We start from the raw sequence: 25598 nt of genomic DNA, 5'->3' as shown, positions 1-25598 counted from the left end.
GCAGGGAAGTTAAAAAACATTTTTTTTGATGGGGGGGGGGAGGCAAGTGGAATGAACTGATTTGCCAGAGTAACACAACGATTAAGTGTCTGAAGCTGGATTTGAACTCAGAGCTTCCTGACTCCATTATGGTTAGAGCACTCTATCATGTACCTGTCCCGGGAATTAAAACTGAACACAGGTCCCGTGACTCTAGAAGGAGAGCTCTTTCCACTGCCCCACTTGCAGCAATAATAACACTAGAGGACCCAAAATTTGACCAGTCTTTCCATGCATTCAGCCTCGCTCCTTTCCTTTAGGAAACAAATGCAAAGCTTTGATACCCCGTGCCTTGTGTTTTTTCTCAAGGAAAGGCTACATCACATGTTTCCAGAAAGTTTCCGGAGAACAAGTCTATGAAGTAGACAATGCGAGTTGTTTTGCAGGGGCTGGGAGTGAGGGGGTTTGTTTACTGATGTTTCTGAGGGAGAAGAAGGTTGGAGTGTGGGACCCGGACCTGGGGTCTCCTCACTCCCATACTCTTCCCTGGTGTCAGTCTATAACTCTTGGGTATGGAAACACGTTAGAGAGTAGTTCCATTTTTATAAGTAAGTAAAGGGGGCTTTAGTGAATTTACGGGATTCTCCCCAACAGACCTAGCTGGCGGACAGGGCAGGGTGGGGCAGGTCTGATTTAAATCCTAATTTAATAAATTAAATGAATTAAATTTAAACTTAATTTAAATCTCTAGCTTTGTGAGTGACCTTGGGCAAGTCTCCAAAAAAGGAAGGATGTAAGAACCAAGTGAGCTTCAGCTCACCTGCGGGAGTTAGCATGGGATGATTGACAGGAGCTCGCGCTTTGACACTGTCCGAGGGGCGGGGCGGAGCGGGGCGCGCAGGACTTTCGGGCCTCCTGTGTCTGGCTGTCCGGTAGGGGCCGCTGTAGGCTCCGAGGGAGGCTCGCCGGCGCAGGCGTGCCGCTCTTGCCGTGCGTGCAGGCCGGCGGGGCGTGGAGGGGAGGCCGAGTCATATGACCGCTCTCTCGGCTTCCTGGCTCCGGCCGCCGCCGCCGCCGCCTCTGCGCGTTTCCCTGTCTGTGTCTCGGTCTCCGTCCCCGTCCGCGTCGCTTCCCGGGGTCGGCCGAGCCGTTGGCGTGAGGGGTCCGTGTTGCTCGCGTGGAAGCCGCCCGTCCCCGCCATCATGTTGGCGCTCATCTCCCGGCTCCTGGACTGGTTCCGCTCGCTCTTCTGGAAGGAAGAGATGGAGCTGACGTTGGTGGGGCTGCAGTACTCGGGCAAGACCACCTTCGTCAATGTCATCGCGGTGAGTGTCCCGCCGGGCCCCCCGGAGGGACGGACACGGGGCGGGCCCCTACTCCCCCTCCCCGCTTGGCCAGGCCGGTGGAAACTCCGGGCTCCCACGCCCGGCGCGTAGTAGACGCTGCCTCCGTGGGGATGGTTGTGTGTGTGGGGGGCTCTCCCTTTCCTCTGTGTCCCCGGCCGACCCCCGCGGCCCTTTAATCCTTGTCTTCTCTCACTTAACTCCGGGGGCCTCCTCGGGCCTGTGGGGATGGCGGGGGAGATGCCGGCGGTCCGGCTCCGAGCCGTCCGGCCACTGGGATGGGCAGGAGCTACAAAGAAAGGCAGAAGACTGCCCGCCGTCCGACGGAGCAGGGCGGGGGCTCCCGAGTACCTCTACGGTGGGCAGTGCGGTCAGTTGGGTAACTAACCGAGGCCGTCGGGAAGGGCTTTTCTCCGGACCTCGAAGGGAGCCGGGGAGGACGGGAGTCCCAGCCGAAAGTGCAGGAAAAGCCAGAAAAAATAGAGTCAATTTGAGATTATTGGGGAAACCCCGTGATTTTAAAGGTCTCGAATCTCGTGGAAATTATTCGTCAAAACAGGGGAGATTACACGAATTCTGCGAAATTCTTACCTCCAGAAATGTGACTGTTGCCAGTTGTTGGAGGAATAAGGGTGTAGGGGCTGACCTGAAGGGTGCGGGGCCGGGGCTGACTGGCAGTCACTCCGCTGGTGTCGGGGGCTCGTGCGAGAGCAGGGGACTGTTTAGTGTTGATTCCATGTCTGCTGTAAAGTTTGGTCTGGGAGGGAAAGATAGAGCGTGCCGAGAGGAGAAAGAGAAATGGGAGTCGGCTGTTAGTCTTGTGGGGCCGAGAAGTTCGGACCGGCCTCCCGGGCCAGACCGCGCTGGTAGACCCGACACCTCAGCTGCCTTTGACAGAAGGCAAGCTGCTCAACTGGTTTGACCACGGGAATGAATCAGGAGTTCCTCTCCCATGTAGGAAAAGCGAAGTAACCTGTGACTCTTAATCATTCGAATCCACTGCCATGTTACTGCAAATTCTGACAGAGCCTACGAAATCGAAGCCTAAGGAAATGCTTTAAACCCCAACTTGGAGGGAATTAGGATTTCCAGGAGTAATGCTCGCACTTTTAAAAGCTATTTTAGAGTAATAGAAGTTACTTTTAAAATCTGGGATGATCACCACTGTTTATTGTACATACATATTTTAATGAATAAAGATGAGTGAACATTTAAGTTACTGAGCGGATAGTGGCCCAAAATTTAAAATTAAAAGTAACAAAAAAAGTGCAGTAGTAGGCCAGATGAAAACAAATGAATCCTTTTTTGATTCTTTTGATCATTCTAACTTTATTTTGATTGTAACATGACCATTTGAGGGTTTTTTTTTTTGTTTTTTTTGGAATTTTTGTTCTTTCAAAAGATTCCTCGTGGTTTGCAGAAAGGCAGAGTACTCAAGTGTTAATTTTGTGCCAAAGAAGCTGGTAACTTTGGGAAATCTTAAAACTTTTTCACTTCTGAAAACTTTTTTTTTTTTTTTTTGAGAGTACTGGTGATATTTTGTAGATGTATTTCATATAAAAACAGGGCAAATTTTGAAAAATATCCATGGAATCACTCCCTTTTCAGTTCTCGGTTGACTTTTTTTTTCCCCTGAGGCTGGGGTTAAGTGACTTGCCCAGGGTCACACAGCTAGGAACTATTAAGTGTCTGAGACCAGATTTGAACTGGGGTCCTCCTGAATTCAGGGCTGGTGCTCAATCCACTGCACCCCCTAGCTGTCCCCAGTTGACTTTTTAAAAGCTAATTAATTATCTCTTAATTGTATTCAGCACTTTTGCAGAAGGGCATTTTACAATATTTCAGAGCCTCTTGAAAGAAGTCAGAATTCTACAAATAAAATTAAGCAGATGAATGTCATCAGTGTGGTTAACTTTTGGATACAAATGATGTTCCATGTGAGATAAATTTGGACTGGTAACTTTAGCTCATACTAATGTTGTTTTTTTTAAAGAAAGAAAACCTTACTAACTTCATGTTAAGTGTGAAATTTAGTATCAAGAATTAATTTTGGAATTTTTATTTTATTTTATTTTACCCTGAGGCCCCATGGGGTTAAGTGACTTGCCCAGAGTCCCACAGCTAGGAAGTGTTAAGTGTCTGAGACCAGATCTGAACTCGGGTCCTCCTGAATTCAAGGCAGGGGCTCTATCCACTGCACCATCTAGCTGACCCTGGAATTTTTATTTTAAAGGACAATTTTTAATTTAAAAAAGTATGTAATTCTTCAGACACTTAAAAATAAACTTTAGATATCTATTTCTACTGTGATTTAAAAAAAAATTAATTTTTATGCTTCAAACTTGAATGCAGATATTTAGACCACGTTACGTCTTTAGTGAAAATTGAATGTTTATTCTAATTTATCAATCCTGCATTAAATACTTGCCTCTTCCTAGACTTAAATTGATTAGTTGAAGCTAATTGTCATTTGGAATCATTAGCTTCTGAAATAACTTTCAGTCAAATCAAAATAATTGGTAATGCTTTTAAGAAAAGCAATTTTAGGGGCAGCTAGGTGGTGCAGTGGATAGAGCACCAGCTCTGAATTCAGGAGTTCAAATCTGGTCTCAGTCACTTAACACTTCCTAGCTGTGTGACCTTGGGCAAGTCACTTAACCCCAGCCTCAGGGGGAAAAAAAGTTTTTTGTTTTTTGGTAATAATCTTTATTTTATTACTAATTTTAAAGGCAAGGCCCCTTGGTAATCTAATGGAATTTAGGGGCTCCTTCCTCAAAATTACATTTTTAAATGCATACAATAAAATATATAGGACTGTAGAAGGAAAGCAATTATATTGAAATACACTTAATTTAAAAAAAAAAAAAACTTATTTACTGGACTTTAGATTAAGAACCTTAGAGTTAGAGGGGGATTCAGAACTTAGAAACTGAAATTCTCCTTCAAACAGAGAGAAGTTTTATTGATCTCTGAATTTCTTAATGAAGGTATTTATTAAGAAATGAAAGACTCCTAAACTCAAAGACAATGCAAAATCTTATGTTTAAGCAATTATTGCACAATAAATCATGTGCTCTGTTTACGATGTGATCTGTGTGATGTATGTTGAGTAACCTCTTTTTAATTAGAATTCTTCTGTTATTAGGAAGTTGATAGAGTCCACATATTCCTTATGAAGTGTGTGTGTGATGGAAAAGCCTTGTGCACCCTAGAAATTCTATAAGTACTGGTGTTGAGGTAATCTTAGCAAAAGTTTCCTGGTGATCTAAAGAGATTTTGTCTGTGACTTTCTGAGCTTGAACTATCAAGATTTTTCTTTCTTCATTGGCCTTTAAACATTCTTTACCAGTTGATTTTTTGACTTAACTCATATAACATTTATTTTTGCTTTTTGTGCTAAAGAGAAACATATTGTGAGAAGTGTTAGGTAAATATAAAAACTAATTGGAGTAGAGAATTGCTTTCTAAACTATTGTTGTTCAGTTGTTTCAGCCATGTCTGACTCTTCATGATCTCATTTGGGGTTTTCTTGGCAAAAATACTGGAGTGGTTTGCCTTTTCTTCTCCCACTCATTTTACAGATGAGGAAACTGAGGCAGACAGTGACTTGCCCAGAATCACACAGCTAGTGCCTAAAGCTGCATATGAATTCAGACTGCCCTTCCGGATCTGATGCTGTATCTACTCTGTCATCTGGCTTCCCTCTAAATCCTTAGATTTAGATAAAATTGCTTATTACAGTCTCTGTAATATGATAAATCTAGACATTTCAGATCCTTTGATTAACAGTGAGAAGCCTAAAGAGACCAGAAGAGAGTATATAGTTACTCTCAGAATATTATGGATAGAAACTTACTGAATGTATTGAGTTACTGTGTTACTTTTATATCTTCAAAGCAACAATTAATAATAGATTAAATATTTGCTCAATTTTTTCATAAAAAAGTGATAAACAATTGTTAAAGGAAAATCCTTATTAAGTGACCTATGTACAGATTTAGAGATAAATAGTGAAATCTTTTGATGGAGTACTCTTCATCTACATAAGCAGTTGGCTTTTCTGAGAGGTTCAGGATATTATTACTTATGAATATCCTGGAATCTGCTGTGAGAAGCTTGAGGGCTTTGAAACCCTCAGCCACAACTTATCTGACTTTCATAGCAATTAGGGGAATATGTATAGAGCTGGAAGAGACCTTAGAAATCCTGTAGTGCAGGGGTTCTTAACTTGTGATCCAGGAACTTGCATTTTCAATATTTTAATAACTGTTTAAATAAAGTTGATTTCTCTTGCATTCCTATGTATTTTTCTTTTTGATGCATTTAAAAACATATCTGGGAAGGCATCATTAGGCTTCATCAGACTTGCAGAGGAGAACTTTACATAAGAGAGGTTAAGAAGGCCTGGCCGAGTCCAATGCTTGTGATTATATAGTTGGACTAGGAAAGGGATTGACTCCAGATGAACTCAGGTTCTGCTTTAGCCTCTACTATGTTGCCTCTCAATGCTTTTATGCACTTTTCTTTTACTTCATTTTTTAGTTCTTTTTGTTCAGATGCCCATTTCTATATAGAGTGGAAGGTCCTTAAATACAAAGACTGTCACTTATCTTCAAGCGTCCTTCAGCATTACCTAGGAACTATCACACTCTACTTTGGTATTGGGACTCCTGTGTGCCCTCCTGTTGGAAGACAAAGGCAACAATTAAATAGCCCTCATCTCCAAGGGTCTTAGCTCAATTTTACTCATCTACTTGCCTATCTTTTGTATTGACATGTTCTCTAATCTATAAGTGAAATCAAAGACCTAATTTAAAAAAAGAATGAATTTTACTGTATTTAAAATTACTACCTTAAAGAAGTTATTTCATAGCCTGTTGTAACCTTCCTTATTGCCCAAAGTCACATGGACCATCAAAAATCAAGTGGAACATCCATTGAATTTCAATTAAAAATTCCTGGCTTCTATAGGAAATAAAATTGGTATTTAGGAAATTTGGATATTTAAGTGATCATATTCTGCTGTTATAATGTTAGCCTAGATTGGAATTTTAGGGTAAATTTTACTTATTTTTCTGGGAGAAAGCCCAGTACCAGAGCAGTGAGTATTTTTGAATTTATTGACACTATTCCTTATCTGTGTTAAATTGTTTCTTCTAAAACTTACTACTAATAAAACTAGGGCTACAAAATGGAACATCTCCCACTTTACCCCCAGTTTCTTTGTTAAACTGGTAGGCAATCTGTGTAAATATGACTTACTCTTTCTAATTGTTGTGATACTACATTAGCATTAATTGGTTTTAAAATTATTAGTGGACTAGACTTTGTTAATTTTTCTTTCAGAACCCTAATGTTTATTCTCTGCACTACTTACCTGACTTCATACTGCTTGATGGATGCTGACTTATTTCGGGGTTTATAATAAGAGCAATTATTAATTCCAAACAGTTTCACAAAGTAGACTTCATTTCTGAAAAATATTTGAGATTATTAAACTAATCATTTATTTACTATCTTTGGGTGATGCTATGTGATAGTAATGCTGCAATTCCATAATCTGTAAATGATTAAAGTGTGGATCCCTGAGTGGCAGTGGAGAGATTCATGGGGAGCAAAGAAACAAGGTGTAAAATGTTACCATTGAAGAATTGTACATCAGAAAAATTGTTGAAAGATATCTCAGAGCTATACACCCTAAAAAGGGGGGGCATTATGTGTTGAGGATGAAGCTTAATAGAGAGCCTGTGTGCTTCATGGGTGTTCCCACAAAATATAGAGATGTAGAGGAAGACCACCTAGCCTCTGACTAGATTTGCTATGGGGGGTTTAACAAAGGACTTTAAGAGGATGAGAAGACATGGACGTGTTGTAATCAGTATCCACATTAGTGTAATAAAAGAGCACTGAAGTATTAGTTATTTTTAACTTGGGCTAGGTTATTATTTGACTGTTGCAAATAAATTATTATATTGGAACTAGAAACATAGTAAATAGAAAGTATTTCTCTTCTGAATTAAGAGAAAAACCATAGAATTATGTACATAAGCATTTAGATTTAAATTAAGCACTTTAGATACTGATTTAGATACTACTTCCCAAGGTATATTTGAACTTGTTTTAAAATCTTGTTCTGCACTAAAGTTTTTAGGTTCAAGTTGTTTAGGTTTTAAAGTTTTTAAGTCATTTTCTTAAAGTAAAAACACAAGTACTCCATTTTATTATGCTGTTAAGCTTACCCTGTTTCTTAAATTAGATATGGATGGCTCTTGTGTATGGATCTGATTTCAGCATTTGACCAACCTTTTTCAACAAGATTATATTCCCTTTGATGTCCTGCACTGGACAGATCTTTTTGTTTTGTTTTTCAATTGAAAAATTAGTTTTTGTATTATTTTTAATGTATTATTTATTATTCATGTATTATTTAAAAAAAAAAATTCCTGTTTCTTGTTCTCCTTCCTTTTTAAATTAACTTCTGGAATTACCCAGATGCTAGATCTCTTTTGCATTTGGAAGTTTCTCTTCACATAAAGAGATGAAAAATGTCTTTTAATACTGAGGAACCTGCATTACCATAGCTTAATTTCTGTACATTACAAGATGTTTGGCAAAGATAATTTTGGCTAGCTGTTACTGACTTTTTTTTTTTTTTTTTTTTTTGCCAGTTAAAGTAGAGTTGCTCTAAGCATGTAGGAATTTTTATTATGAGCCTCAAAATTTGAGCATGTGAAGATTCTGTGAGAAGATATATTTGGGAAATGTTGAACAATTATGAGAATAGTTCAAATTGATTACTCTTGAGAGTTTAGTTTTTTTTTTAATGCATTTATCTTTTAGCTTTATGAATTGGATTATTTTTAATTCAGAAATTTCTGACCATTCATAAACTGGGTAATTTACAAAAGATAGACAAATTATATTTCAAGGCTCTCGTAGTAATTGGTGTATGGCACATAATTATACATTGAATTTGATTATCTTAGAGAATAAAATAAGACTTAATATACTTATTATTAGAAAATGTATAATTGCAATAATAACGTGTTTTTATGGATTTTTTTTCTGAATTAAAGTAGGGAAGCTGAAAATTCTCATTCTTCTGATTCTAGTCGGAAAGATTTAATTAAGACTTTATTAGTAATGACTACACTTGGAGGATTTATACTCATTCTCATTTGCTATCCTTAGGAAGGAGAAAAATCTTTGCTAGTAAAATTATTGATCAACGGAGTATCAGTACTGTGTGATTTCAGACACTGGCCATGAAGCCATACCTTTTTCAAAGGAAAGCTAAGATGAAGTAGAATTTGGTTAAGTTTTCTATTTAACAAATGTTTTTGTGCCAACAATAGTACCCAAGGTAGACTTTTTTTTTTTTTATCATCCACACATTAAAAAGAGGAGGGCACTTGGAGGTGCCTACTTGTAGAATTCTCTCCTGAGAAGTGGGCTTTTGTGTTTGTTTTCTATATAACTCTTAATAAGAGAATAATCTTGAGATTTTAGTGGGGGTAAAATCCCAGCCACCTTAAAACAGTTATTTCATGGAAGCTGAAGCTTCATTCCGGTAATGCCTGAGCATCCTGTATAAGTGGGGTGTGGGTAATTGAAGGTATGTGCTTCAAAAGCAGATGATGTGGATGAGCTAGAATTCTGAATTTGTTGTCAAGGAGTCAGCCTGGCCAAGGCTAGAGAGAGGCTTTCTGTCAGAAAGATGATGGATGTTTTCAGCAAAAGCAATTCATGAAGACAGTTTACTAAGTTGTGGAGAGGATGAGACTTGCTTTAGTGACAAGTTAACTACATAATCTCGTGTTTTTGAAGTATTGAAGATGAAAGTTGTATTCATGGGAAAGTCACCAAAACTCCCGAGAGAGTCAGTTCTCATCTGTAAAATAATACTTATAATACAAATGTCAGAGTGTAATTTATAAGGTTTAAGTGAGATGTTGTGTGTGTGTGTGTGTGTTTGTGGGTGTGTGAATATTGTTTTTACAAATCTTAAGTCACTGCAGAAATGTCTTTCATCTAACTACTGAGAAAACCTGTTTGCTAACACGATACAAAAATTGTCAGACTGAAAGTTAGACTCTTTAGGAGGCAGGAAATGTATTATATCTTTATATCTTCAGAAACTCTACCCCCTTGTCTCTGTCTCTCAAGTTAATAGGGAGAAAAACTAGAATGTTTGTGAATTTGATATCTACTGACAGCATAAATGCCTGTTATCCATTATCCTTTTGGTCTTAAATGTTCCGTGTTGTCTGCTCTTGGAGTTTAAGTTCTGGATTAAATTCTGTGATTATTGAGCCCTCTTTCAGTTAAAGCAAATTTAGTATTTGCATTGTGCCTGCACAAATTGATATCATTTTTATTCTTTTAAAATGACATACTTTAGAAAAGAAATCAGGAAAGGTGATATAGCTAGCATTTCTAGATAGCCCTTTAATGTTTGCTAAGAGCTTTTAAAATATGATCTCACCTGATCCTCGTAATAACCATAGGAGTTTGTTAACTCCATTTTATAAGTGGGGAAAACTGAAGCAGACAGAGGGAAAGTGACTTAGCCAGAATCACCCATCTTATAAATAAATACTTGCCTTTCATTTAAAATCAGGTCTTCTTGACTCCCTGCCCCATACTTATATTTTGAATCACATGTCCCTGTTAGCCTCCTATCAGTACTTCTTTACCATATTTTAACAGCTTTAAACATCCTCAAAAGAGGGTCAGAGGGTCAGTGGATTTCATTCTCCGGTGGCTTAAAAAAAAGTTTATAATATGTGTATTATTGACCTAAAATGTTAATATGATGGATTGTCAGTCACAGCTTTTGTTTCAGAGTACAGGAAATGATTTATTTGAAATGTTTAGGGTTACATAAGGAAGTGAAAATTATTGGAAGTCTGCAGAAGGACAGGTGTCAATCAACAGAACAAACCCTGGTATTAGTAGGTGCAACCATTGCAGGCTGTGAAACTGGCAATCTAGCTATATATCATCTTGGGCCCAAACTTCTCATTATTGAGCACATGATGAGTGCTTGATAAACTAGACCATTGGGTCTACCATCCTAAATGTTGGGTGACTCAAGAGTCCCCCTATAGGGAGAAGTGTTTTTTTTTTTTTTTTTTTTAATGCCCCATGGAATGCATGGTTGGAAAAATATTAACAGCTTTCTCCCTTGAGTTTCTTTTAAGTCTTAGATATTTATATTTGATGTCCTACATTTTGTGATATTCTTTCTACTCAGATTATGACACTCATTACCTTACCATTTGAACCTAGTTAGTTGGAAAGATTGTTGCATGATCCCTAATTTCATTTCACCTGGTTTGTTTATGGTTTTCTCTGTAATTGCTTTGGGTCCTGTAGAGCTGCTCCCATTCTTTTTCTGTTGCATCCTGTTGCTTACTACTCAAAAAGAACCAGCCCATGATATAATCAGTTACTGTAAAGCATTTGGTCTAACTCATTTATAATTGTATCTTTTATTGGCTGTGACCTGTTGACACTATTTCTTGTCATTTAACCTATCTATACATACATTGAGAGCTGAGTTTTGGTGACCTGATTCTGTGTTAGGTTGTTAGAGGTGACAATTTACCTTGCCTTTGGTCTTAGAGGTCATCTGTCTACTAAGAACACTGACCTTAGTTTTAAGTGGTCACTCTTAGAGAAGAGAAGCTCAGAACTTGTGTTGGTACAATCTAGTTTTAAACATTTGATACTATGAATTACTAAACATAATGAACCTTATTTCATTCAGTTAAAAAAGTGGTTGTGATCATTTGTGGATTGTATGCTTTATATTTTTTAACTTGTCTATTTGTACTTTCATTTGGCTTTTGATGGTATCTGTATATTCCAAATCTAGTAAGAGTTGTACTAACTCTTAAAAATCCACATTTCCTACTTCAGCCTCATTAGTAAATTGTCACATTTATGGTAGCATAGCTTTTGGGGAATAAGGTGGTTTGGAAAGTGTGGATTTTTGTTTATATTGCTAGTCAAATAATCTTAACCAGCTTTCTACCTGGTAGAAGGACAACTGGATTTATGCTGAGGTAATTTGTTTCAGTAATTCAAAAAGGAATGCAGTATCGAGCTACTGACAATTCTTAATTATGATTCTCATTTAATAGCATAGTATGGGATCTCTTCATTACATAAATAGAATTGGAACTTTCTTTTAGGACCTTTTTCATTGATAGGGTGAACTTTCCAGGTAAGGAAACTCCTGTTACATTGGTAAGTTTTAACTTTGAGCCTTAGAGAATTTGCTTTGTAATTTCCACTGAGCACCCAGAGGTTACTGTATGATTTGACCAGTCATATAAACACTTATGCACTAGAGATGAGATTTGAACCCAGACCTTCTTGGCTCTGAGGCCTGTTCTTTCTCTCCTATGCGAGGCTACTTCTCATTACGTGGCTTCTCATATGTGTAGTAGTCTGTACTCTCTTAGGTCACAAAACCAATCCAAGACCCAAGTGATGCAGCCAAGCTAGTGATGAAAGAGACATCCTTATTGTTTCATAAATTGCATTGAATTCTGATGAGGGGACAACTGAAATTTTCTGGAGAGACTGATGATGCAGATATGCAGGGAACTGACCCAACAAATTTGGATTTAAAACAAAAATGTACCAAGGATGAAGTAAAAGAAAATGAATCTTAAGGATGTGGCCTGTAAATGCTGTATCAGCAGTGCTGGATCTCAGTGGGAGTCTTGGCTGGCACAGATGCTAAGGATCAACACAAAAGGATTTTTAAGGTGGTATTGTGAGAAGGATCAAAGTAGAATGGAGCTTTATCAATGGGTTGATGATTACCAACAATAAAGAGAAGGTAGAACTGCTCTGATCTTCTGTTTTTTGCCAAAGAGAATTACTTTTGTCCTGGACATAACTGAACAAAGATTACTAACTGGGACTGAGACTAAAGATGAGAAAGGAGAGATAATAAGAACATAATTGACCACATGGTCACCTGACCCCAGGGACCTATAGCTTCAGGGACTAAAAGCCCTGAGCTGCTGATAATGATTACAGCAAGGTTACAGAAAATAGAACTAATATGAGAATGTAGAAGAACAAATGTCCTAGTCTTTAAAGATAGAGAGAGGAAAGGGAGGAGAAAAGGAAAAGAGGGAAAGAGGGGGAGAGGAGGAAAGGGGGAAAGGAGAAGGGGGAGGGGAGAGGGGGAGAGGGAGGAAAAAAGAGTAAGAGAGGACAGAGAACAGAGTTTGCAGACTATAAGTTAGGCTTTAATTCCAGGGAAAATCCTAGAATGTATCATTAATAAGGTGATTGGCAAATGTTATGGGTCAGAACTTGAAACAAGGTGCTTAGTTCACACCTTTAAAGGAGTTCACACCTCTAAAGAGCATATAGAAGGAGGAGTTCACACCTCTAAAGAGCATATATAAGGAGGAGTTCACAAGCCTACTCTTGGACTTTGAGGAGATTCACAAGCCAGGCAGAAATATAAGCAAGAAGCTCTCAGGACCAGAGTGATAAGCCCACAGAAACCCACAATTCCACTCTCTGGGAGGGGAGGAGTCAAGAGTCATTCCAACTTCCACTTTTGTGCTGGCTAGAGACATTGGGAGGATGAGAGGCTGAAGGACAAACCTTTGGATTTGGAGATATTTGGAGGGAGCTCTTGGAATCAAGGAGAGATAGGCCCCTAAGAAAGCTAACCGGGTCCCAGGAAAAGATTTAAGACTTTGAAGGAGAAAGTAAAGAATTTGGACTTTAATTCCTGGCTGCATTTGGGATGATTACACAGAACTGAAAGGAAGGCTGTTTCCAAAAGTCCCCCAAGAAACCTGCTCACAGAGAACGATTGTACTTTAGGGAAGAGAACATTACAGGCAAACATTTAGAAAAGGAAGCAGTAATTATTATGAAGAGCTACTGGCTTTGACAAGAAGTGGTCAAACTAGACTAACCTCATTTCCTTTTTTAACAAGATTATTAAATTAGTAGATGTGGGAAATCTGTGGAGATAGTTGACCTAGATTTTAGCAAAGCATTCTAAAGTATCTCAAAGTTTCATTTATTTATTTATTTATTTTTTTGTGTGTGGAGAAGATTATAATGTGATATCAGTGGTCTCTGAACTTGAATTGTGTGTTTATCAGTAACAACTTTTTGCAAATAACACCAATATTATGTATCTACTTATAATGATTTGCATGTGCTACAATACATTATAAAACTTAATAGAAGATAAATTAAAACAATTATATGGAAATAATTGGAAGTGTATTGAGTTGTATGGTTAGACTTGTGCTTTAGGAAAATCACTTTGGCAGTTCTGTGAAGGATGAGATTGGAGCAGAAAGTTACTTGATTCGGGAAGAACAATTAGGAGGCTTTTACAATGATGCAAGTAAGAGGTAATGTGGTCTTGAGCTGGGGTGGCAACTTTGAAGAGAGAGAGGAGGTAGGTGAAAACTATTTGAAAGGTAGAAATAACAACTGATTAGATATGTGCACTGAAGGAAAGTGAGGAATCAAGGGTAAAATGTTACAAGCCTGGTTGTCTGGAAGGATATTGGTATAAAAATTTACTTATGTGAGTAAAAGGGAAGTTTGGAGGAATGGTATTTGGGAGAAGAGAAAAGTAAGTAGTGTTATTTTGAGCCTATAGAGTTTGAGATTCCTATGGCTGATTCAAAGACAACTAGATAACTAAATGGATGGAATATTGGACCTAGAGTCAGGAAGATCTAAATTCCAATACTGACTCAGATACATAGTAGCTTGGGTGAAACTGGGAAAGTTACTTGACTGACAGTTACTTCAGCTTCCTCATCTGTAAAATGGAGATTTGTTGTAAAGATCAAATGAGGTATTTGTAAATCACTTAGCCTGGCATATGGGAGGAGCTTAATAAATGCTTTTTTCCATTCCTTCCCTTCTCCACTTTCTTTTCCTACGTAGTTTGAAATGTCCATTAGGCAGTTTGTGATGTGGGGCTGGAATTCAGGAGAAAGATTAGTACTATATAGATACAGATATAGATATAGATATAGATATAGGTGTAGATCTGGAATGACCTCTAATGAGGTAATAATTAAACCCCTAGAACTGATAAAATAAGCAAGAAAGTGAATTTACAATGAGAAAAAAGGGGGGATCATGATAGAAACTTGGGGTCCATTCAAGTTAGGGGGCACAATATGGATGACCATGTAGCAAAGGGGTTTGAGAAGGAGTAGTCAGACAAGGAAGGAAGATCAAAAGAGATATAGAAAAGAGATGGCAAATATCCAAGAGGAAAGAATGATCAAATGCTGCTGAGATGTCAAGATGTCAAGATTACCTAGAAAAGGCAATCAGATTTGGCAATTAAAAAAAAAAGGTTGGTAGCTTTGAAGAGAGCACTTTCATTTGTGGAAAGAGTCAGGAATAAAGAGCATGAGTTTTTGGGATGTTGGAAGGGTGGTTATTTCCATAAGTAGAGAATTCCAGAAGAGGGTTGTTTTTTTTTGGGGGGAAAGTAATACTACAATTACTACCTTTCTACATTTGCTCATTCTATGCTACTTAGTCTCATTGAAAAAATGAAAAAAAGTGTGGTGGGATTGAATTTTTGACCACTGTACCATAGAGCCTGCCACTACTGTGATCCAGGGGCAGATGTAGGGACATTGTGGGGCTGGGTGAGGGAAGGGAGTATAGAAATTTACTTGGACATTTGACTGGAGGAGGTAGCTGGATCAAATTAACTTAATACGCTTCCTGCCTTAAAAGTCGAACCTAGTGAATCCACAGAAAGCAGTTGTGTTGGAAATCTAAGGGTGAGTTATGACCTGTTTTCACATCCTCTGAGTAATTCATCACCCCATGGGTTGAGCAGCCCCTCCCTCCACTTTCCTTAGAGCCATTCCATGATCTCTACTTTGGAGACCACTGGGTTAAACAATTCATTTGGAAAGACTCAGAACTGATTGGATTGCTAGAATTGGAAAGTAGTTGTAAATGAGTTAATGTGAATGTGGCAGGAGATTTCCAGTGCAGTACCTAAGGAATTTGCATATGGTCCTATATTGTTTAATATTTTTACCAATGATGTGAATATGTATATAGATGGCATACTTATCTAATTTGCTTGATATAGTTAATAAAAGCTTGACAGGATCCAAAAGGACTTAAGAGTCTAGAATCTTTTAAGATGAAATTCAATAAGATAAATGTAAAGTCTTATTATGGGTTAAAAAAAAATCAAATCTGCAACTGCAGGATTAGTCATTATTTTGAAAAAGATCTGAAAATTAGTGAATTGTAAGCCCAACATATAATGTTGGAGCCAAAAAACTATTAATTCACTTTGAAGCAGAAATTCCAGGATTAGGGACTTGATAGTCCCAGTCTTCTGTTCTCAGCTGAGTTGTCTTTTTCAGCGTGCTATAGTTTAAAAAGAACATTGACAAACCTCAGTGTCCAGAGGAAGGTATTTAGGGTGGTTGCAGACCTTGAATCCATGTCTTCTTGAAAACTGGTTGAAGAAACTGGGGCATATTTAGCATGGAGAAGATAAAATCCTGAAAGACTGAAGGAGGGTAGTAGAGGTAGAATGGTTAACTGTCTTCAGGTATTGAAAAGCTGCTTTTCAATAAGGGGAATTAATTGGTCTTGTTTTTAGGTTCCAGAGGTCAAAACTAGGAGTAATAGAGAAAATTTTCTTTCTTTTTTTTTTTTTTTAATTAATTTTATAATTATAACTTTTTTTGTTTCCTTTTTTAAAAATTTTTATAATTATAAAATTTTTTGACAGTATATATGCATGAGTAATTTTTTTTGTAACATTATCCCTTGTATTCATTTTTCCAAATTTTCCCCTCCCTCTACTCCCTTCCCTAGATGACAGGCAATCCCATACATTTTACATGTGTTATAGTATAACCTAGATACAATATATGTGTGTAAATCCAATTTTCTTGTTGCACATTAAGTATTAGATTCTGAAGGTATAAGTAACCTGGGTAAATAGACAGTAGTACTAACAATTTACATTCACTTCCCAGTGTTCCTTTTCTGGGTGTAGTTGTTTCTCTCCATCATTGATCAACTGGAAGCGAGTTGGATTTTCTTTATGTTGAAGATATCCACTTCCATCAGAATACATCTTCATACAGCATTGTTGTTGAAGTGTACAGCAATTTTCTGGTTCTGTTCATTTCACTCAGCATCAGTTCATGTAAGTCACTCCAAACCTTTCTGAATTCATCCTGCTGGTCATTTCTTACAGAGCAATAATATTCCATAACCTTCATATACCATAATTTATGCAACCATTCTCCAATTGATGGGCAACCATTCTTTTCCAGTTTCTAGCCACTACGAAAAGGGCTGCCACAAACATTTTGGCACATACAGGTCCCTTTCCCCTCTTTAGTATTTCTTTGGGATATAAGCCCAGTAGTAGTACTACTGGATCAAAAGGTATGCACAGTTTGATAACTTTTTGGGCATAATTCCAGATTGCTCTCCAGAATGGCTGGATTCTTTCACAGCTCCACCAACAATGCATTAGTGTCCCAGTTTTCCCATATCCCCTCCATCATTCATCATTATTTGTTCCTGTTATCTTAGCCAATCTGACAGGTGTGTAGTGGTGTCTCAGAGTTGTCTTAATTTGCATTTCTCTGATCAGTAGTGATTTGGAACACTCTTTCATATGAATGGATATAATTTCAATTTCTTCATCTGAGAATTGTCTGTTTATATCCTTTGACCATTTATTAATTGGAGAATGGTTTGATTTCGGGGGCGGAGCCAAGATGGCGGAGAAGATACACGGGAATTTGTAAGCTCCCTTCTTCCCTCATTACCAATTAGTTAAATCAGCTTCAAAAATAACGTTGGATTGATAGAAACCACAAGGATTAGAAGCACAACTTATGAGCTGAAGAGAATCTGGAGTTTCAACTGAAAAGGTTGGTTCCCAGGGGAGGAAAAAAAAAGAGGCCAGCACAGACAGTTGGGTGTTAGCACACTGCGCTGATCGTGCTGGGGAGAACTCTGGGATCAAAGAAGCCACTGAGATAGAGGAATCTGACACAGGCTGTTAGCTCTTCTCTGCTTATAAAACAGCAGTTCAGAAGAGAAATTAAGCCACTTTAAAATATAAAGCCAGATCCTAGAACCACCCCAATGCGGAAGTGACCTAACAGATCTCGTCAGGGCTGTGAAGCCGCCTTTGGGGCTTCACCTTAGGGTAGTTAAGAGCCTGAACAGCAGGGACACAGCCTGAGGCAACATCTAATCCACATAGTGTTGTGCTTAGACTGAGGCTGTGGAACTCTAGCAGCCCTGGAATTCCCAGAGAAGCGGAACCTTTGAAATAGGGACCTCGGTTTCTGGGCAGACACTAGCAGTTTGAGCGCAGGGGCTTTTCACGTCAGCTGCTGATATCCACGACCGCTTTGTGTCACTTTTACTGTTCATTCTTAAACCTCAGGGCAGTCGCTAGGACACACAGTGGGGTCCTTCACTGGGCAACTCTCACAGCGCAGCCGTATCACCTCTGAGGCATTTCTGGGGAGAGAGAGGGGAACTCTTCCAGAGCTCTCTCTTAGTTCAGGTACAGGAGCTACTGCATCTGGTCTGGGAGGAAGCTGATAAATAAAATTCTTACCCCAATTCTTTCTCCTAGAAGAGACTTTTAAAAAGTTAAGAGAGTTTGAAGAAAAATGGGGAAAGGAAAGAGAAGCTATGATAGAGAATAACAATGTCCTGAAATTTGAGTTGGAAAAAATAAAGAATTCATAGGAGGTGCAGGGAAACAAAATTTGTGAATTAGAAAAGGTTAAAAAATCACCAGAAAGTAGGATTTCTGAATTGGAAAAGATAAAAAATTCTCAAGAAAGTAGGATTTCTGAATTGGAAAAAGAAAATAATTCTCTAAAAAAAAATTAGGGAAATGGAAAAAAATTCAATAGAGCAAAATAATTCATTTAAAAACTCAATTGGGCATATACAATAAGAGAATGGTTTGATTTCTTATAAATTAGGGTCGGTTCTCTATATATTTTGGAAATGAGACCTTTATCAGAACCTTTAACTGTAAAAATATTTTCCCAATTTGTTACTTCCCTTCTAATCTTGTTTGCATTAGTATTGTTTGTACAGAAACTTTTTAGTTTGATGCAATCAAAATCTTCTATTTTATGATCGATAATGATCTCTAGTTCTCTGGTCATAAATTCCTTCCTCTTCCACAGGTCTGAGAGGTAGACTATTCTCTGTTCCTTTAATCTATTTATGATCTCATTCTTTATGTCTAAATCATGGACCCATTTTGATCTTATCTTGGTATATGGTGTTAAGTGTGGATCTATATCTAATTTCTGCCATAATTATAACTTTTTGACAGTACATATGCATAGGTAATTTTTTACACATTATTCCTTATATTCCCTTCTGTCCCGAATTTTTCCCCTCCTTCCCTCTACCCCCTCCCCTAGATGGCAGGCATTCCCATACATATTAAATATGTTATAGTATATCCTAGGTACAATATATATGTGCAGAATCGAATTTTGTTGTTGTTATTGCAAAGGAAGAATTGGATTCGGAAGGTAAAAATAACCTGGGGAGAAAAACAAAAAATGCTAACAGTTTACACTCATTTCCCAGTGTTCCTTCTCTGGGGGTAGCTGATTCTTTCTATCATTGATCAATTGGAATTGGATTAGCTCTTCTCTATGTTGAAGACATGCACTTCCATCAGAATACATCCTCATACAGTATCATTGTTGAAGTGTATCATTTCACTCAGCATCAGTTGATGTAAGTTAGAGAAAAATTTCAAAGAAATAAATTTTGGTTTGATGTTAGGAAAACAATCCTAATAATTATAGCTATCAAAAAGTATCATTGAATTCCTGAAAAAGTTGGTGCCTTCCTCATGTATCCTGTAATAACCTGGAGAGCTCCAGAGGGACCCTTTCAGCTCCAACTCCCAAATTCTTTGATTTTGTAAAATGTTAATTTTTTTTTTTTTTTTTCTGAGGCAATTCGGGTTAAGTGACTTGGCCAGGATCACTCAGCTAGGATGTGTTAAGTGTCTGAGGTCAAATTTGAACTCAGGTCTTCCTGACTTCAGGGATGATTCTCTATCTACTTCTCTAAGTACTTCACCATCTAGGTGCCCCAACATTTAACAATTCTTAGAAAACAATTCTGTCTCTCAGTCTCTTTATCCCATATTAGGCTTATTGTTGTAGTGCTAGCAAGTATGACTGTATATGGCTAATGAGCAAATGCTGCCTATGTAGTATCTTGAAAACACTATAATTTGGCATTTGATTACTGTCCAATGAATTAGTATTCCATGACTATCTATAGGTAGACTATTAGTATGCGGAAAGTGATCTACTGTCAACTAATAAGCCTGGACTTTTACAGAGATGTCAAATTCCAATAAAAATGGAGGCCATTAAACTGTAAATAAGGATTCTTCCCTGCAGACAGATTGTGTATTGATTTTGGAAATCATATGTTTATATATTTATTTTTTCTTAATATGTTACATTAATATTATATAGGAATTAGGGAAAACTAATCCATAAAATATTACTATGAGGCAGCTTGTATTATTATTCTGTTTAATTTATAGTCATTATTATTATTATAATTATTATAGGAACAAATAGGTGACACAGTAGATAGAGTGGAATTAAGAGGACCTGATTTGAGTTATGGCCTCAGACACTAGCTAAATGAATCTAGCTGTCACTTAACCTCTGTTTACTTTAAGTTTCCTCATAATTAAAATGGGTATAATAATAGTACCTACTTTTCAAGGTTATTGTGAGGATCAAATGAGATGATAATTTTAAAGTGCTTAGCACAGTGTTTGGTGATATATACCTATGGGACAGTTATTTTCATCCCTGAAGAATATTAAAATTTCATATGGGTAAGACAATCAAATAAGCATTTATTGTCCACATGCATTTGACAAACTACATTTGATAAATAACATAGTATTTGAAAACTGAATGATAAAATAGTTTCTGGTAAAAGATGCCAAGTTTCTATAATTCCTACTTGATTTGAATGCATGTGATAAATATAAATGCCCATAAATACTAAAAACAAATTGCCTAATAACAATAATATTAGCTAATATTTACTTAATATTTATAATATTTACTTAATATTTATTTAATAGTTTTTCATGATGTCAACAACAATTACATTAATTCTTTTTGTAACAGTATTTTATTGTAATGAAATCTGGAGAAACCTTTTTGATACAAAGAATTTCACTATATATTTCTTTACAAAATCACCTTCACTAAAATACTTTGAATGTTTAGTTATGAAATTTTAAATAACATAATTACTTCTGACTAAAGTTTTGTATTTGTTTTCCTAAGTGATTTTTGTAAGTATTTTTTATTGCTTTTGAAATCTTTTCTTTTTAAGTATTGATCATTCTCAGAACAATGTATTTATTTCACAATAGCATTTTAAATTATAGTCCTTATGGATACTAATAGTATATTAAAGATAAAATCTTGTATTCTGCTTCATAAAAGAAATATCTCTTTTCCAACATCTGAAAAATTCAATGTTGCTCTTGTATGGATCTTGCTTCTCTTAGAATGAGATATAATTTATACCTTTCCTGTAAAATTAAAAATAGTTCTTTTTAAAACAAATAATTTACAATTGTATATTTCTAGTTACGAATAAATGTATAATTCTTATCTTATGAGTTGCAGTTAAAGACTCTCTTAACCCTTTTACCTATAGTGAAGACCTTCTGACTATAAAAACAACAAAATATCATTTCCCTGCATACTCTTTAGCACAGAATGGATTTCATTGGTTCATGAATCAAAATTAGAGATTATCTGCATAAATTGTGCTTAAAAGAATCTCAAGGTCAGAATTCCAATGAGTTGGTGGGCATGAAACCTTTCTTCAACTGCTTGGAGTGAGGGAGTGAATTTCAGAATGTGATTACTGGAGAGAGAGACAAAGGAAGACAAAGCCTGTTTGGGAAGGTCTACTCCATGCGTGTTGGTTTTGGCTTTTCCTTTTCAGAAATAACTGCCTCTTTTCTGCTTAATTTTCAAGCTAACTCTAGTACATGGCTTGCATCTGACATTCTACTTGGAAAGGAAGGCTGGTGGTGGTGGGATGGAAGGGGAGGCCTCCCCCATATACTGTACTGCACTGGAAGATCCATACCTTTGCAGTATGTGTGCTGCTTCAAGGTGCTTGTCAGTGAACCTATATAATCTACAATGCTATATAATGCTACTGTGCAGAATAGCAGTATTCTTCAAAAGAAAAATGATCATTTTTACTTTTTACCAATAGACCTTCAAATACTAAAAATATCACAAAATTCTTTGTAATAAACATTTTTCTACTTTTCCCACTGGAACCAGATTGCAATATGCAAAAAGAATAGATTGGCTGTGAAGTCTTAAATCTACCTTGGGATGGTTAGCTGCATGGCTCATGTGCTTATAGATTAAGTTATGATCACTGGCTTCCGTGTGCTGAAAATTTGTCGTAATGTGACACATGCCATACTGAACTTTGTTCTTACTTATCTCTTATTCCCATCTATTATCTCTCTGCCTCTTCTAAAATTATCAATAACAACTAGATATTTGAGAGGGGAAATTATTCCTTAAAATCAATAATTTCCACAAATATCAGTGCTAACAAATGAGAACTGGTAAACATGGTAATAAAATTATTCAATTTTATAATTTATGATTTTCATTTTTAAAATGGAACATATATACTTTATTGTATTTTTATTTATTTTGTTAATTGTTTCCAAATGACCGTTAAATTTGGTTCACATTACACTTGGGTACCACGAATTAGACACTGTCATTCTATAGCATGAGGACCTTTCTTTTTTTAGTGTTTGGGTCTTCTAGGTCAAAAGCCTGAGTGTTCAGAGACCTTTATGGACTACCTTATAACTCTAGGAAGTATGATGATGTGAAGTCACCATGTCTGCTAATACAATTAATGAAAATAATGGATTTTTGAAACTTAGTAATTGAAACTTAATATATGGTCAAATAAACAGTATTGTTGAAGCAGTGGGGTCAGGAAAACATTCTGTGTGATAGTTATAAATAAGGGGGTTAAATTTGAGCATGGCTTGCCTTTAAAAACTATTGGAGCAGAGAGCTACGATATTAGAGATGAAAATAGTGGTCGAAAATTTGCAAAGATTTTAAGGGAATCTGAGATGAAAAACTACATAAAACCTATGGTTATGTATCATAATGTGCTCTTCTTGTTTAGGGGGAGGGGACTTTATAAGTTGTATCACTTTCAACTTTTTTTTTTTTTTTTTAATAAGTACCTCATTGTTAGAAAAGATCAAGAATTAGCTTGTATATTAGCTATATTACAATCTATCCATAGTGCTGAGATTTTTTTATAATGATAAACTTAACAGACATGAGCAGACATTGACATTTCAGTAATATAAAGAAAAAGAATGAGTATTGTATATGAATTTATGGATCTCTAGTGAACAGTTTTTTTAAGTATATATATATATATATATATATATATATATATATATGTATTCAGTTAAATATGGCATTACCAATACTACCTTATCTGTGACTTCTTTTGAACTTAGCTTCTGTGAATTTTAAAAATGACTCCCTCATTCCCTAAAAAACAAAAACAAAAACTCAAACAAAAAAAACAATCACATCAAAAACTCTCTGCAAAAAAAATAACTGTCTGGAATGTGTGCCTTGTTCTGCACCTTTCTCTTAAGGGATGGGAAGCACTCTTTTTCAGGCAAGATTGATCATGGCATTGTTCAAAATTCTTAAATCTTTAACAATTGTTGTTCTTTACATTATTGTCATCATATAAATTATTCTGATCAGAATGGAGTAGTTTTAGGAGAAAACAAAATATCCCATTCACTGAGGGTATTGAAAAAACAATTGTATAAAGTAGTGATTCGCTAAACAAATGAATTTTTGCTTAAAATCAAATGGCCTTTTGGAATAGGCCACATGCACAAATCTAACTGAACATTTATGATTTAAAAAAAAAAATAGAGCCAGGTGCCTTTATCTCAATGTATATAAATTAGCGACTACCTTGAAAAGTTATAGGGTAAAAAGGAAAATAAATAAGGAATGGCAGAACTTGGGGGGGGTCAGTTTCTGGGAACTATTAACCCTGAGGAGGAAAGGAGATAAGTACTATACAAGTGAGTCGTCATGTCAGATTTTTATGATTGAGCATTGAAAAAGCAATAAAAAGGGTACTACACATAGGTGCTTACTTTACTTATGGGTTTCTACTGACAATAAGTCAGTTCAAGAATTGTGTTTCTTTATACCTATGAAATAATGCCTGCCAAATGAGATGACCAGTAAATAAATAGGTCCTAAGCTGCTTTTAGTAACAGTGGCTAATTGTCCTTTATGGATAATGAGGCTTACATATACATACATACATACATACATACATACATACATACATATATATATATATATATATATATATATATATTTTTTTTTTTTTTAGAAAAATCTAGTCAGCAAACTATAATTGTTCAAGAAATGAATCTTTATAAGATGTTCTCTAATTAAATTTACCTAGAAACATGGCAATAATATGAAAAGTAGAGGCAGAAAAATCATGTTAGGATTTTGAAAAGCATTCTCAGTTGGGTTCAAACAGTTGTAAATTTTCAGTGTGAAGTGGATACAGTAAGAGATAGTGAGCTTTTGCAAGCAGTAGTCCCAGTGATTGCCAGAGGACAGAATGAATAGTTTGTGTTTTTACGTAAATTATTGTGTTCATTCTTTTCTGCCAGTATGTATTAGTAGTAATAGCATTTAACATTAATATAATGCTTATTTGACTGGGTTTTAATGATTCAACAAGAGAAAAGCTGATGACATTGTGCAAGTCTTGCCTCACTTAAATCCAATTTGTGCACAAGTCAAGACATCACCCTGTGTTGTCATTGGACCTTTTTAAAAGTAAAGTACAAACAATAGTAGTGCTTACTGTATGCAAGCCACTATGCTGTGTTTTATAGTTATTTTCTCATTTGATCCTCACAACAATTCTGGAGGTAGATGCTATTATTATCTCCATTTTTCAGCTGAAGAAACTGAGGTAAAGAGAAGTTAAATGACTTGGTTGGAGTTATACTGCTAGTAAGTGTCTAAGGTCAGATTTGTTTTCAGTTCTTCCTTTTTCCAGGCCCAGCACTCGATCCCCTAAACTATGGTTGGCTACGTGTGTGTGTGTGTGTATGTATGTACAGTTTATTAGTATGGGGTCTTTTTCATAATGTTGTCCTTAGGGATCATGAATAGAGTCCTTTTATTTAATAAAAATTATTACCTTTTATCATTATCAAGGTAAAGGATGAAATCATACACAACAAACTCATCTATTTATAGTTGAAAGTTTTGTGAGGTTTTTTTTTTTTTTTTTTTTTTTTTTTTTTTTACTAACTAAACCTCCTTGATAATAATACAGGTGTTTTTTTTTTTTTTTTTTTTTAACATTGAATTAAACTAAGAAGTAATATTATGACAAGTGGTCTTTGTATTTATTCTTTATTTAGTTACATATTTCTCCTTCAATAAATGTGAATTTCCTGAGGTCAAGCATTGGTTTTTATCTCTATCTTCAGTAGCTAGTATTATATAATGTGATTCATAAATTCTTATTGAATGAATGAATGCTCTATGGAATACATTGCATGATCAGAAGAGGATCTCTTGAGTAATTCAGTAATGAGGAATGGGTTAGAGAAGTATGTTGCCATTTCTATTTCTCTACCCTGAAAGATGCTATAGTTAAAAAACTTCTAGAGAATTAGTTAGTATTGTTAGGGAAATGCTATTAATATGTTTTTGGATATAAGGGAAGTATATCTTCTGCCATCTCTCTCAGACATTGCAGTTTTGGAACTCCCTTCTTACTTGGTACTTAGCAACTTTATCTCTAACCAAAGCAAAATATACATAGAATTAATGAGTGATCTCAAACAAATAGATACAAATATTCAAGAGGTCATAGTTGTTCCTGGTACCAAATTAAAATTAAATAATAACGGCAGTTATAATAATCTACATTTAATTAGCACTTTTTTCAGATTGTTTTAATTTCAAGGTTCTGTGATTTCATTGGTGTGGCTAATTTCACTTACTGATACAACTCCCCTGCCACCTTCATCTCTCTCTCTTCTCTCTCTCTTCTCTCTCTCTCTCT

General features: G+C 36.3%; 1 protein-coding gene across 1 annotated transcript in view; it reads left to right on the top strand.

Moving 5' to 3' along the window:
• The first annotated feature begins 863 nt into the window (after positions 1-863).
• The window catches only part of ARL8B (ARF like GTPase 8B), a 42252-nt gene continuing 17517 nt past the window's right edge, over positions 864-25598 (top strand). Inside the window, exon 1 of the mRNA XM_074284039.1 lies at positions 864-1304. Coding sequence (XP_074140140.1) covers positions 1182-1304 — 123 coding nt within the window. The 5' untranslated portion in view covers positions 864-1181. The remainder of the gene's footprint in view (positions 1305-25598) is intronic.

Source organism: Sminthopsis crassicaudata, chromosome 1 (assembly GCF_048593235.1).
Source record: "Sminthopsis crassicaudata isolate SCR6 chromosome 1, ASM4859323v1, whole genome shotgun sequence".
Classification (NCBI taxonomy): Eukaryota; Metazoa; Chordata; class Mammalia; order Dasyuromorphia; family Dasyuridae; genus Sminthopsis; species Sminthopsis crassicaudata.
The sequence above is the reverse complement of the archived record's forward strand: the minus strand, read 5'-3'. Positions and strand labels throughout refer to the sequence as shown.